Raw genomic sequence first — 15,000 nt, forward strand, 5'->3', positions numbered from 1 at the left:
TGAACATAAGAAAAGAGGGAAGCTGCAAGAGGCCGCCAGGCGTACACGAGGCAGTCCCTGTGTATTCAAGCTACCTAATTCCATCTATCTTCCCCATCCATGAACTTATCTAACCTTCCCTCAAAGCTCCCTACTGACTCACCCCTGACCACATGACCACTGAGACCGTTCCACTCATCAAACACTCTGTTTGAAAACCAGTTTCTTTCCATTTCTTTCCTAAACCTGAATTTTTCAAGTTTTAATCCATTATTTCTGGTTCTGTCTCTGCCACTGATCCTAAGAACTACATTCATGTCCCCTTTGTTAAAACCCTTATACCACTTAAATACTTCTATCAGGTCTCCTCTTAACCTGCGTCTCTCTAAGGAATGCAGATTGAGTTTTTTTCAGTCTATCTTCATAGGGAATATCCCTCATTCCCTGTATCTTTTTAGTCATCCTCCTTTGCACTGACTCCAACAGAGCTGTGTCCTTCCTGTAATGTTGGGACCAGAACTGTACCGCATAGTCAAGATGTGGCCTGACCAGCGCCAAGTATAATTTTAGTATTACTTCAGGACTCCTGCTTTTAACACTTCTAAAAATTAATCCCAATAGTACTTTATTCGCCTTTTTCCTCCCTTGCCTCAATACATTGCTTCCTTGTACCGAGATCAGAGCTAACTATGACTCCTAAATCTTTCTCATACTTGGAACTTCCTAGTGCCACGTTATCTATCGTGTACCTATTGCTTGGATTATCTCTACCCATGCTCAGCACCCTGCACTTGTTAATATTGAACTGCATTAGCCATCTATCTGTCCATTCTTTCATCCTATCCAAGTCAGCCTGCAAGGCCTTGGCATCCGAATCGGACCTAATTAATCTACCTATCTTTGTGTCGTCCGCAAATTTACTGATATCACTATTAATTCCACTATCCAAGTCGTTGATATATATTAGAAATAATAATGGCCCTAAAACTGAGCCCTGTGGCACCCCACTAACTACTTCTCCCCACTCGGAATTAGATCCATTAATTACTACCCTTTGTCGCCTGTCGTCTAACCACGCTTTAATCCAGCCTAATATTCTACCCTCTATACCGTGTGCTTTAACCTTTTTAAGAGCCTCTGGTGAGGTACCTTGTCAAAGGCTTTACTGAAATCTAAGTATAGAATGTCATAACTATCACCTTTATCTGCCGCCTCATAAACCTTACTATAAAAGCTCAACAAGTTGGTAAGACACGACTTCCCCTTCGTAAATCCATGTTGTGTGTGATTTATCAAGCGGTGTTTGTCCAGGTGTTCCCTAATGTTTGTCGCTATTATTGATTCCATTAGTTTACCCACAACTGAAGTCAAGCTGACAGGCCTGTAATTAGACGTTAGGGTTTTATCCCCTTCTTGAATATGGAACCACATTAGCTTCTCTCCACATTATCGGTACCTCACCTGACTCCAGTGACATCCTAAAAAGTACCGCTAGAGGCTCACTGACGACTGCCTTGCATTCCTTTAGAACCCTTGGATATACTTCATCAGGTCCCGGTGACTTGAATTTCTTTAGTTTATCTATCTCCTGTTCTACCATCGCCTTAGTGATATGAATATCTGTCAGCTTTTCACTATCCTCTGCCCTAAATATCTGTTCGCTATCTGGGATTTCCTGTGTGTTCTCCTGGGTGAAGACAGTTAAAAATACTCGTTCATAATTCTACTAATATCTTCCACAGAACTAACCATCTCCCCATTTGTTGTCCTTAAGGGACCTATTTCTTCTCTACTTTTCGTCTTGTATAACTGAAAAAATCCCTTGGGGTCCGTCTTTGCTTGGCTGGCTACCCTCAACTCATAGTCACTTTTAGCCTTCCTCGTTAACCTCTTAACTGTTCTTACTAATTCATGGTATAGTGGCCTTAAAGCCTCATCTCCTGCCTTTAGCCTCTTATATATATTCCTTTTTTGCCCTATGCATCGCTTTAATCTGTCTGTCATCCACTTCGAGTCATTGCTTTGTGATTTTATTGTTTTATATGGAGTGTTAGCTATCAGACCCTCATGTATTTTATTTAGAAAGTCAGTATAAATCTCACCAACCCTCAGCTGCCCGGGATTCCTCCCATGTTCTAATCCAGCTCCTCCCACCACCTCACTCTCTCTGTCCCGCTCCGACTTCGCAGCTCACCCCCACTCTTCTCTGCTCCTGCCTTCCATATACCTGACTATCTCTGCCTTCCCCTTGCCAAGTGACTCCTTGTAAATACTCCCTTAAGCCCTCGAAATCAGCTTTCCTGAAGTCAGGTACTTTCCTTTTGTTCTTTTTTTCTAAAAGTTTCATGCCATTTCAATGTATACCGCATTTCTTTGTGATCACTGTTACTCAGCTGGCCACCAACCTCCGCCTGCCTCCTCCCTGCTTGGCAGAATTAAATCTAGAATATTATTTCCCCGTGTGGGTTGTTGTTGTTGTTGTTGTTTTGTTTTGTTTCTTTCTCTTTACATTTTCTTATATGGAGTTTTTACTGTTTTCTCTTTCTTTTTCTCTCTCTCTCTCTCTCTCTACTGTACTTCTTTTCTTTTCCTTCTCTCTCTCTCTCTCTCTCTCAGGAACGGTGTGTATCAAGCAATAATACTTCTAATACGGAGGCTGCTGGAGGAGTGGCGGGGGGCGGGGGAGGGGAGCGGCGGCCCCCCTGCACTTGACCTGCTCACCTGGGCGCCCAACCACCCCAGTGCCAAGTGCCTCAGGTGGGAAAAGACGATAGATCTTTTTTTTTTTTTTTTTACTATTTATTTTGTTTTGGTAAATGAGATTGTTTTGTTTTGTTTTGTTTTGTTTTTCTCTCTCTCTCCTATTTTGTTTCTCTCTCTCGTTCTTCTTCATTTCCTGTATGTCTCTTTTCCCATCACCATTACTTTTCCTCGGCTTTTCATTCATTCATTTCTTAGCCTGTTCAGTGCTGGGACACATTTTTACCTTGAGATTTGTGGACGACTGGATGGTTTTGTTGACATTAGGAAGGGTCTATGGAGGTCAGAAGATTAATGACCACAGGGTTCACTTTTTTTAATCCTCCACATGAGTTTCTGAAGCTGTGTAGGATCACCAAATAGTAACCAGAATGAATATGGAAACATGTCATGATACTCAATGTCATGTAACCTAACCTCACTTTTTACAAAACCTAACGCAATCTAACCTAACCTAACCTAATAATTCCTAACCTAACCTAACCTAACCTAACGCAATCTAACCTAACCCAGCATAACGACCAATCACTAACCACCAAACCCCCACACAGGTACCTCCTACGAGCCGTCACAAGGGTACCACTCAAACTATTACGAGAACAGCTCAACTACCCGGACCCAGCCTCCCTCCTGCCCCGCCCCTCCTGCCATGACGCGCCCCCTCTCCTGCACCTCGCCCGCGTCACCGTCAGGGAGCTACTGAGGGAGGGAGAGCAGCTGCCGGGGTCTATATGTACTCTAGATCTCCCTGTTTCTCTCCGCTGTCGTCTCTCTCTCCTTAGGGATTAGTGGTGGTGGTGGTGGTGGTGGTTGTTATTGTTATCATCGTTCTCGTTTTTATTGTTTAGTTTTTATCATGATTGCTGTTCTGTTCTTCTACTTCTTATTATTGTTGTTATTATTCATGTAGTTTGTTTTTTTCTAATACAGGCACCTCCCCCTCCTCCCTCTCCCCCTCTCCTCGCTCCACACACAAGCTTTGAAGGAGTAAAGGGGGGGGGAGGAGGGGAGGGTAAAGAAAAGTGAAATACAGACGTTGTGAAAATAATAAAACATACAAAGAAATTTTTCCACATTTACGTAACATCCTACAAAAATGAATAAATAAATAAATTAATAAATAAATAAATAGATACATAAATAACAAGCAAATTTGGACACCCTTAAGGGAAGGAAGCAACAAGGCAACCACTGCTACAGCCAACACACTCAAGGACACAGCGAGGCAAACAGACTCTACCAGGAAACAGGAGAGGAAAAATGCAAACAGCCAGTAATGCAGTAGTAGTAGTAGTAGTAGTAGTAGTAGTAGTAGTAGTAGTAGTAGTAGTAGTAGTAGCAGCAGCAGCAGCAGCAGCAGCAGCAGCAGCAGCAGCAGCAGCAGCAGCAGCAGTAAGTAGTAGTAGTAGTAGTAGTAGTAGTAGTAGTAGTAGTAGTAGTAGTAGTAGTAGTAGTAGTAGTGTTAGAATTAGGGTGAGCACGCGGAACATCCGGGAAGTGGATAGTCACCAGCCAGCAAGGCAAGGTGAGTGGTAGTAGTAGTAGTAGTAGTAGTAGTAGTAGTAGTAGTAGTAGTAGTAGTAGTAGTAGTAGTATTAGGGTGAGCACGCGGAACATCCGGGAAGTGGATAGTCAGCAGCCAGCAAGGCAAGGTGAGTGGTAGTAGTAGTAGCAGTAGTAGTAGCAGTAGCAGCAGTAGCAGTAGTAGTAGTAGTAGTAGCAGTAGTAGTAGTAGCCACCAGTAGCAGCAGTAGTAGTGGCAGTAGCAGCAGCACCAGTAGTAGTAGTAGTAGTAGTAGTAGTGATAGTAGAAGTAGTAGTCACCAGCCACCAGCCACCAAGGCAAGGTGAGTGGTAGTAGTAGTAGCAGTAGCAGTAGTAGTAGTAGTAGTAGCAGTAGTAGTAGCAGTAGTAGTAGCAGTAGTAGTAGTAGTAGTAGTAGTAGTAGTAGTAGTAGTAGTAGTAGTAGTAGTAGAAGTAGTAGTCACCAGCCACCAGCCAGCAGGGCAAGTCTGGCTTGAATTTTTCTTATACTTTTTCTGAGTTTATTTACACCCAACCTAACTACTTAGTGCCATTGTATTCTCAACTTAGTGAAATTTTTCTCTGACTATTTGAGTCGATAATGCTGGTGACTCAAACTATCTTTCGTCATGATAGCGCTTATGCTTGACTTATCTCCTTTAAGCTCCTTTATGAGTTTTGCCATCGGGGTGCGTGGCAAAACCCTTAGGGAAAAGTCTCACCAGACATGCCAACATATCAATTGAGTTTAAGTGCAATCAGGGTTTTGTCGCCTCTCCTAGTGCTCTAGCTCCCCGAAGGTTACAGGTCACCTTTCCGTGACCCAAGCAGCACAAGTAGGATTGGCTTAAGCCAGCACACCACGTCAAGGTACCTGATTGCATTGCTAAGGTGGGGGAAAGCCACACAAAAGCATAGTGCTGGAACCTGTGGGGAATAAAAAAAAAAGATCATGGCCATTAGTGGTGGGAAGAAAAGAGTCAGTTAGAACTTAAATTTATTAAAGAACTTGAAAAGTAAACACTATGAAACTATGTTGAATTCAATACATGCTTTATTTTCCCATTTCCTTTATTGATATACTTGTAAGAGTCTTCCTTTTGCAGATGAGTGAAATATAACCTTAACACTATGAAAAAGAATATAACCTTAACACTATGAAAAAGAAACTTAACATGCTTTATTTCTTCATGTCTTTAAGTGACCTGTTGATATACTTATATCTGTCTCTTATCTGCATATGACTGAACTGTTTATATATGGGATTTATTTTTATTAACTCAGCACTGATTTCCCTCCAAAATACAACATATTTTTTTAGGATCTCTGCTCTTATTATGTTTTGAGATAAGGGCCTTAACATCCTTGTGAAACTGAGTTGAATCAATGGAAGATTTATGCCATTGAATCTCAGATGATTCTTCTTGTACAGTTGCTGCCGTCCCAATACTCAGGTCATCTGGGACCGTGGCGAATGTTGACTGCACACTCCTGAAGAAGATACATGTCAATCAATTTTATGTGACCTTAAAACATAAATGCATTGCATGCCAACTGAAAGACCTGCTACTAACGGATCATTAGAACGGATGCTGGGTGGTTTTGCGTTTTCTTCCACAAGTTCCTGAGTCCTGGAAAAGAAACGTTTAAATCAATTCCATGTTATGGTAAAACCTAATCTGCATTGCATGGCATCTTAAAGAACTGATACTAACTGTTGGTGATAAGAGACCTGTCCTTCTTCTTGGGTGTGTCTCTCACCCATTCCGGTGTTGGTAGGTGGTGGATCGTCAGGATCCTCCGTTCTGAAATGATTTGTTTTACGTAATCACTTCAACGTGAATAAATAAATAGCTGTGTGTAAATCCAATCTTATATAAATGTTACTCACTGAATCACAGAAGGCTCTTCCGATATTCCTGGATCTTCCTCAGTCTGGGATATTTGGGCTCCACTTGAGCTAAATTGGAACATTGTTAATTTCAATCACAGTGATGAATGTACAAGCATTACTATAAATAATATAGTCAACCATAAAGAAAATTTTATTTCAAAGTAAAACTCACAGCTCAAGAGTATGGGCAGATTCACTCAAATTTGTGGAAGCTTGTGACGTCCCAGACTCCAGTGCTTCACTCCTCATTTTTCGAAGTGTGTCTACCACTTCCTTGCCTGTACCCACTTTTGAAGAGAATTCATAATACCGTCTTGCCGTTTGTAGTGAGTGGCAACATTGTTCTGCAATTTTATTTCTCCAGGTAGGGTCCAAATTTTTTTCCCATAGAGCCGTTATTTGACTTCGTCTGAGAATCCTGGAGGTTATTGCTGTTGAGACACCAGCTTTTCTACCTGTCTTTGACACCGCTTTAGACAAAGATGAGTAGCTCATCTTAGTACAACATGATGTCACACTCTCTGCGAATCTATTTGGGAAAACAAAGCAGTTCGGTTCCTTGCAGGAGGCAACTAGAGGTCTGTAGTATTTTAGGTATGCATCAAAGGCTTTACCTTCAATTTCTGATAAGAATATCAGAGAAGGCCCTTGTACTGCTGTTTTGTGCCTTGAAATTCTAAATACCCAGCACTCAAATTGTTCTGTGTCATGGTCTATTCTCTTCTCTTTCTCAGCAACTTCAGATAATCTGAATTCTCCAAATTCCATCAGTCGTCGTAACGACGTTATTGCCATAACGGTGATCAAAATGTCCCTCAAGTCTATGAACTGTGAGACAGTCACTAGTTCATCGTCTGTCATTTCAATAGCATCCTTTATTTTAGATGTTACATAATCTGACTGAAGGATTTTTCAATATCATTCAGGGATGCTAGACTCATCTCCTTCTTCCGTGGTTTATGAAATCTTTCACGATTTTCTTCCTTTTGATATTTCACTGAAAAATAAGAAAGGTAGTAAATATACTTGTTGCTAACCTTTGCGTTTTTACAATGTATAATGACAGTCAGTTAGGAAAAAAACACTTACCAGACAAAGATTTCAAGCACTTCAAAGTTTTTTCTCGAGTATTGAGATTGATTGTGAACACACCCTGGGACTCATGCATATATATGACTGCCCTCTGGCAGCCCTTCAATATCTTTCTCATATAACTGTACGATGCCACACCTTCTCTTTCTTTAAAGTATCCTGGAGGTGAACTTTTGGTAGAGTTTCTTAGAATGCGGCAGATTGTATGTCCTTCAAGGGAGTCTACAGGTATCTCACCCAAGCAAGAGGAAATTATTTCCCTGACATTTCTTACTTCTTTGACTCTTGTTACTTCACAAAGGGGAGTGTACATCTCAAGGTACTCATTAAAACCATTGGCAAAAGATTTCAGTCTATCAACTGAGTTGAGAGTATTACTTCCTGAAGCTGTCTCAATGATTACATTTTCATTAGGAGCAGAAATACATGCCTCCATTGTCTTTCTATACATCTGCGTATGTCTACGCAATTTGTGGGTTTTCTGCAAGTGAACGTCTAACCTGTTGTAGGCTTTATTGCAAATTATGCACTTGCTTTGTTTTTGCTTCTTTGTTTTCATACTCATGGTTCCTATCTTGCCCATGGTTTTCATTCTATTCATGAGTGAAATTACTTCTTTTTCCTCTTGTGTTAGATATTTGTGACACTGACCCAAGTGTCTCTTTATGTTGATTGCTTTCCCAACGCACCCTTCAAAAGGGCACGTAATCCTGCAAGTAACAAAAAAATGTTAAAAAATTCTAATTCACGCAATGTATTTCATTTGCTATGAAGATGATATGAATTGGATTACCTGGTACGCTTGGTGATCTTTTTCCTGGGCCTGGCCTTAGTATTTTTGAGGCTTCTTCCCAGCAAGTGGCATTGCCGGTCTTTAATCATTTGCCAGAATGTTTCTGCCATTTTCAAAGTTGCTGCCTCACGAATCTCTACATTCTTCAATGCATTTTCTAGAAGCTCTCTTTCTTTTTTTAAATAAACCTTTATGTCTTCAATGTTTGGTACAGTGCTGAAGGTTTTGAACGCTTCTTTGAACTTTTCCTTCTCCTCATTAGGCAACGATAAGGATTTCATGTGCTCTTCAAGGCTGATAAGCCGAATGGTCCTACTCATATGATGTATGGCTTCTTGACTCAATAATGGCTGTTGCCTTGTTTCATCCTCTGGAATGTTAACCACATTATTAATTGCAACAAATACAACACCATACATGAAATATGCTCTTTGATAAATGTACAACCATATCAACCAACCAGAGACTTGTTGATTATCATCTTCCGAAGTTTCAGATAAAGTTTCATTTCCCATTTCTTCCGTTTCTTCCTCCTCCTCCTCCTCCTCCTCCTCCTCCTCCTCCTCCTCTTCCTCCTCCTCTTCCATTTCATCCTCAGGGTTATAAGAAGAATCCGAAGAATCAACAGCTGTACCACAGTCCAGCAGCCACTTAGAAACCTCAGCATCCTGCTGCTGAAGCCCTGAAGATCCTTTAAGGAAAAGGAAAACAAGGCACAGATAACACATAAAATACACTTTACATTTGCATCAATATATCAATCCCAGCATATGAAATAGTTACCTGGTTGGGGCTCAAAAGAGGTAATTGCTCTCTGTCTGAGCTAAATCACCTGTCCTCATCTTTTTTCTTCTCAATTGGTACGATGAGGATTCTTTAAGAGAAAACAAATCAATAAAAATTAGGAAAAATAATGGAAGATCTGCTTCATATGTCAATGCAAGCCTGTAAAACATTTACCTGGCTGTAATTTAATTCTCTTCACATGCTTCCTTTTCTTCTTTTCCTCCTCCTCCTCAGAGGAATAATCGTACTTGCAAGTTTTCCTTCGCTCCTTCAATGCATTCAAAAAATCAAATGTCTTATCCAAATCTGAGTCATCAGATTGATCATCTGAATATGAAAACTCCATTGTCCACTTTTTCTTTTGTCACTTATAGATCACTCTTCAATGTTCATTTCTCACTTTACACTAAAAATGTTCACTGACACTTTTTAATCCTGAAAAGAAACAAACATTAAATGCATGCAACAAGTAGACTAGGGGTGGTTGCAAGGCAATCCCAAAAAGAGATCAATAGTGCCTCTGAAAAGAAAAATACGGTTGCTTAATTGGAGATACACTCCAAAGCACTTGAACCAAAGGATAGCTTTGCAATTACCGCAAGCCCAATCAATGGTTGTATTCACTTGCTCAAGCAAGAAAAAGCAGTCTGGATTTGGTCACCACTCCTGGTGTTATAGCTCCCCAAAGGTTACAGGTCATCTTTTCATAACCCAAGCAACACAAACAGGATAGGCTAAGCCAGCACACCTCGACAAGGTACCAGACTGCATTGCTAAGGTAGGAAAAGCTACACAAAGCATGTACTGGTATCATACTCAGTATGATACTCTGTTTGAAATTCGTCCTTATATGCTACGGACCAGGGAAATGCATTTTTCTTAAAACTTATCAAGGATAAAAATTTTGAGCCTTGCATGAAGACCGAATGTACAAGCAATTCAATGGTACCATCAGCATTCTGATATGTCAATTAACAAAGATACTGGAAAAACCCACTTTCCAAGTTTACGGTTTTTCCTCATAATAGTAAACCAATGGTGGCTACGGACTTGCACATGCTCACCAGTTACTTTTCTTCACTAAGGTTGGTAAATCATGTAAATGTATGATGGTACAGAATTTTTACCATCAAAATCGTAATCAGCAGGTAGGATTACATAATAACCCAAAATGGCATTCAAATCATACCATAGGTTATAGGTGCACATTTTTGTGCTACCTAGATTATAGGTAAACCGGTGAAAAAATCCGGTTTTTCAATTTTTAAAAATCAGGAAATGGTTTAATAGATTTTTCCTTCTAGATTATTGTTTGTAACTGCAATACACACATCATATCTGAATTTCAGATAAAAATCTTCAATAGGTCCCGAATAATTGGTGAGGAAAAATTCATCTCAAATCAATTCCGAAGACGTTCACTGACCAGAATGATCCTAGAACATCTTTCGCTGGTACCCATACTTTTCAGCGAAAATGGCCGGAATACATGCATGTTGTAGAGCAGGAGCTTTTTCACAACTTGGCTATTTCGGTTTTGCTCTAGAGGGATTAGTTTTGGAGTAATCCCCAAAATAATACCAGGGTAAAATGGAGCAATACCGGACACGGCACTTTTGCGTGTCACCTTTACTTATCGTTTTTTATTTTGCCAATTTATTCTACGGCCCTTCGTCCTACAGCGCTCCAATTTGTACAGGATACTCCTGTAACCATTAGTATCCTATTTCTACAGTCAAATAGGGGGTCAAGAATCATGTACAAAAAAGTTCCTTTTGAGCCGCGAGGCAAGACCCGCTCCACAAAATAACTCCTGTGTGTGATTTTCAAGAAGACAAAACAATCAGAGTAATTGACGAGATGAAAACCGACACAACCCGCGGCCCAGACTGTTCTGCACCACTCATCTTGAAAGAAACTAAACTTCACATTTGTAAACCCTTTCATTGCTCTTCACCTAATCCCCTAACTGCGGCAAGGTTCCCAGGGACTGGAAGTGAGCCCACGTCACCCCCATACACAAGAAAGGCGACACATCACTCCCAAGCAACTACAGACCCATCAGCCTCACGTCTGTACTATGTAAAGTGATGGAAACAGTCATTCGCAATAATTTTGTGAACTTTCTTGAAGCAAATGATTTAATGAATGACTCACAGCACGGCTTTCCAAACAGACGTTCTTGTCTGACTAATCTGCCTGACGTCTTTCATGATGTTTTCACCATGTACCATGAGACAAAGGCAGTACATGGAATGTAGCTAGACTTCCACAAAGTTCACCATAGACGGCTACTAAGTACATTGAAGTGACATGGTAGAGATGGAAAACTCCTCAAATGGCTGGAAGACTGGCTCTCTCAGAGGAAGCAGCGCGTTGTTTTAATTCTTCAAACTGGCGAGAAGTTTTAGGCGGTGCACCACAGGGATCTGTGCTGGGCCCTGTTCTTTTGCTTATTTACGTTGAAGTAATTAAGTTTGCTGACGATACTGATATAATGAATAAAGTAGTCACGTCAGAGGACAAAAGACAGTTACAATCTGATGTTGACCGCTGAGTCACTTGATCAGACAAGTGGCAGATGAGCTTCACTGTAGATAAATGTAGTGTTGCACATTGGGAGTAATAATGTTCATACTCATTACTCAGTGAACTGTTCCCAGCTGCTTCTCAAGGTTAACGAGGAAAAGACTTGGGCGTTGTAATTTCCTCAAACCTCAAGTCAAGTAAACACTGCTCGGAAGTAGTTAAAACACCAAACAAATTGGTTGAGTCTATTGGTAAGACTTTTAAATTCAAATCAAAGAGATAATCCTCACATTGTCTAATGCGCTTGTCCGACCTAAACTTTGCTGGGAAATCGTGCTTTCTTTTAGTGGGGGAGCATACAATGGAGTACAGTGTGTTTGTCTTGACGGTGAGCACAGCTTCAGCCCACACAGCTGACACAGAGACGCGCGGCCATAATTCTCCACCCTGACCACCGCATTACGGCCCGTATTGTGAAACACTTTGCTCTCTCACCACCACTGCTTTCCAGAGGCTCTAGTTGAAGGTACTCGTGTTTTGAAGAGTATTTTTATGGTTCTGGTGATAGATTGGCAAGATTTCTAGTTTATTAAAAGGAGAAACTGTCCTGAAAAATGGCTAGTTGTCTCCGTGGCCTCGGAAAATTGTCGTGGTAAGAAGGGAAGGCGTGTTTTGACAGTTTCTCAGCGTTAGAAAGACGGAAATAACCACATCTTCTACCTACTGGTACATTGCAGCCCCACTGGTCCACTGGTAGAGGGAAAATACTGGATATTTCACACAAACAAAGGTAAACAGCGAGGGTGACAGACACGCGTCAGAGAATGCCGCCTGTTTGTTTACACTCTTTCCGACACGCACGCTCAGACAATCTTCCCGCTAAACCACACGTTATTGCTTACTATGCATTAGGGAGACGGTTATAAAGCATGGAAATTAGTGAAAAGGATAAATTAATAATGTCTTTTCATGTCTCTCTCTTGTATTTGAGTGTGTGAACTTGTTAATTCCAAAAAGGCGCGAGTTTTGAAATGGTAAAAGGAAAAGAAGTAACGAGAGGAAGAGGAGGAGGAGAAAGCAAAGAAGGAATTATTAGTATTATCTTATTAATTACGTCTTGTTAAAAGTAGATAGAAGAAATAAATGATTAAGAAGGTTGAATTGAAGATGAGGAAAAGAAAAGAAGAGAAAAAGGAGGTGAAGAGGAAAAGAAGATGGAAGAGGAGACAGGAAAATGAGAGGAATGGAGAAGGTAGAGGAAGAGGAAGAAAAATAGGACTAGAGAATGAGAAATGGGAAGAAGAGAAATGAAGAGAAAGAAAATTAGAAATAGAACTGAAGTAGGAAAAGGAAAGGAGAAGAAGATAAAGAAGAAAGAAAAGAGAAGTAGGAGAACTGGAGGAAGAGGAACGGAAAATAGGAGAAAACAACTGGAAGAGGAGGAAGGGAAAATAAGAGGGAGAGGAAAAGGAAAAAGAGTGAGACAAACTACAGAGAGGAAATTAAATATAAAAAAAAGGAATCAGAACTGGAGAAAGAGAAAGGGAAAATAAAAGAATAGGAATAGTAAAAATGGAGGAGGAGGAGGAGGAGGAGGAGGAGGAAGGGAAAAATAGAAGAGGAAGAGGAGTGGCAGAACTGGAGGAGGAACAGGAAGAGGAAAACAGAAGAGGAATAGAAATGATAGAGCTAAAGGAGGAAGAGGAGGAAGGAAAAGCAGAAGAGGAAGACGAATGGTAGAATTGGAGGAGGAGAGAGGAAGGCGAAGCTGTGAAAGGAAAGGTTGAAAGGAATGTTACTATCTACTACAGTAACTAAAAAATAAAAAAAAATGGAGTCGCAAAGTACATTATTTGAGGGGTTGATGCGACGTGATTGTCCAACCTTTGTTTAAAAGTTTGTATTGTATTGCCACGGACAACATGAGCTGGGAGAGAGTGATCTGAAACACTGAATCTTGTAACCACTATTCCTAGAGGTGTTGGCACTGTCAATGATAAGACACTTGTTTACATTTACGTTACCAAAGCCCTGACACATTTTAAATAGCTCAGTTAAGTCCCCTCGCTTTCGTCGTTTCTCCAAACTGAACAAGCTGAGTTCCCTCAAGCGCTCCTCAGAGAGCCAGCCTTTCAGCCATTTGAGGAGTTTTCCATCTCTACCATGTCACTTCAATGTACTTAGTAGCCGTCTATGGTGAACTTTGTGGAAGTCTAGCTACACTCCATGCACTGCCTTTGTCTCATGGTACATGGTGAAAACATCATTAAAGACGTCAGGCAGATTAGTCAGACAAGAACGTGTTTGGAAAGCCGTGCTGAGAGTCATTCATTAAATCATTTGCTTCAAGAAAGTTCACAAAATTATTGCGAATGACTGTTTCCATCACTTTACATAGTACAGACGTGAGGCTGATGGGTCTGTAGTTGCTTGGGAGTGATGTGTCGCCTTTCTTGTGTATGGGGGTGACGTGGGCTCACTTCCAGTCCCTGGGAACCTTGCCGCAGTTAGGGGATTAGGTGAAGAGCAATGAAAGGGTTTACAAATGTGAAGTTTAGTTTCTTTCAAGACGCGTGGTGCAGAACAGTCTGGGCCGCGGGTTGTGTCGGTTTTCATCTCGTCAATTACTCTGATTGTTTTGTCTTCATGAAAATCACACACACTTTTTTTATTTTTTTTATTTATACGTTGTGGGTTTTCACGGGAATTTATGGGCTAAAGGGGATACCTTTTGGGGTACCTCCTATCTCAAAGCCCACCCGCTAGGAAACCGTTGCCCCGAGTAAGGAAGCCCAACCTACACTCGGACCGTGGACAGGATTCGAACCCGTGCGCTTGGAGACCCCTCGGACTCCAAAGCACGCATGGTTCCACTGTACCACGGCGGCACCAAAGGAGTTATGTTGTGGAGCCTGGGGAGGTTCGGGGATTGTGTGATTGTTTTCCTCTGTAAACACTTAAGGAGGAGGAGGAGGAGGAGGAGGAGGAGAGGTGAAAAGATGACTACATACCTCTCCTCTTTTAATTTCTTCCTTCCTTTTTTTTCCTTTTCTTTTTTCCTCCATTCCTTTTTTCTCCTTTTCAACTTTTCCATTGTCTTTCTTCCTCTCTCTGTTTCATTCCCTTTTATTTATTTCCCTCTTCTGTTACTGGGGAAAAAGGTGAGACGGAAAAAAAGGTGCAATAGTGGTAGTAGTAGTAGTAGTAGTAGTAGTAGTAGTAGTAGTAGTAGTAGTAGTAGTAGTAGTAGTAGTAGTAGTAGTAGTAGTAGTAGTAGTAGTAGTAGTAGTAGTAGTAGTAGTAGTAGTAGTAGTAGCGAAACTTGAAATATGGTAATTGAAGCTTGATGTAAAGAGTAAAAACGAAAAGAAATAAGAGCATAAACATCCTGAACTTTACCTCGAAACACACAGACACACAGACAGACAGACAAACAAACAGACAGACAGACAGACAGACAGACACACACATCTCTTCTGTACAAGGCCCAGCCAGTGCCTTGTAGCAGTTCGGCAGTCACCAATGCTTCGTGACAGGAGGAACCCTCAGTGCCACGTCATCCCACAGATGGTGATCCGCCGGTGTGAGGAGAGCTGCCCGTCCTGGGGGCCGGCCGGACAGCTCTCCTCAGGGGGCGGCGCCC

General features: G+C 41.2%; 2 protein-coding genes across 4 annotated transcripts in view; one reads left to right on the forward strand and one right to left on the reverse strand.

Annotated features, from left to right (window-relative positions):
- The window catches only part of LOC123512282, a 4,669-nt gene extending 838 nt beyond the window's left edge, over nt 1–3,831 (forward strand). The window contains exons 3-4 of the mRNA XM_045268578.1: nt 2,596–2,736; nt 3,291–3,831. Of these exons, the coding sequence (XP_045124513.1) occupies nt 2,596–2,736; nt 3,291–3,528 (379 nt within the window). The 3' untranslated portion in view covers nt 3,529–3,831. The remainder of the gene's footprint in view (nt 1–2,595; nt 2,737–3,290) is intronic.
- Nucleotides 3,832–5,757: 1,926 nt separating this feature from the next.
- On the reverse strand, nt 5,758–10,579 carry LOC123512284. Of its 3 annotated transcripts, none has more exons than XM_045268604.1 (7): nt 9,003–10,579; nt 8,826–8,916; nt 8,043–8,733; nt 6,330–7,959; nt 6,155–6,223; nt 5,979–6,068; nt 5,758–5,894 (listed from the first exon to the last, which is right to left on the reverse strand). In XM_045268604.1, the coding sequence occupies exons 4-7, from the start codon at nt 7,016–7,018 to the stop codon at nt 5,771–5,773; spliced, it is 972 nt and encodes a 323-aa protein (XP_045124539.1). In that variant the 5' UTR covers nt 7,019–7,959; nt 8,043–8,733; nt 8,826–8,916; nt 9,003–10,579; the 3' UTR covers nt 5,758–5,770. The 3 variants fall into 3 exon arrangements, 1 of the variants encoding a protein (XP_045124539.1); XR_006677060.1 differs by having other exon boundaries at nt 5,838–5,894; XR_006677059.1 differs by having other exon boundaries at nt 5,847–5,894; nt 6,155–7,959.
- Nucleotides 10,580–15,000: the final 4,421 nt, after the last annotated feature.

Source organism: Portunus trituberculatus, chromosome 4, assembly GCF_017591435.1.
Source record: "Portunus trituberculatus isolate SZX2019 chromosome 4, ASM1759143v1, whole genome shotgun sequence".
Classification (NCBI taxonomy): domain Eukaryota; kingdom Metazoa; phylum Arthropoda; class Malacostraca; order Decapoda; family Portunidae; genus Portunus; species Portunus trituberculatus.

Bases quoted from the DNA above. Each gene is read 5' to 3' on its own strand.
- LOC123512284 (XM_045268604.1), bottom strand. From the start codon at position 7,018: ATGACAGACGATGAACTAGTGACTGTCTCACAGTTCATAGACTTGAGG. The intron at 6,224-6,329 runs GTGAGTTTTACT...GTTCCAATTTAG, and splicing joins TCTGCCCATACTCTTGAGCT to CTCAAGTGGAGCCCAAATAT. The intron at 6,069-6,154 runs GTGAGTAACATT...AAATCATTTCAG, and splicing joins GAAGAGCCTTCTGTGATTCA to AACGGAGGATCCTGACGATC.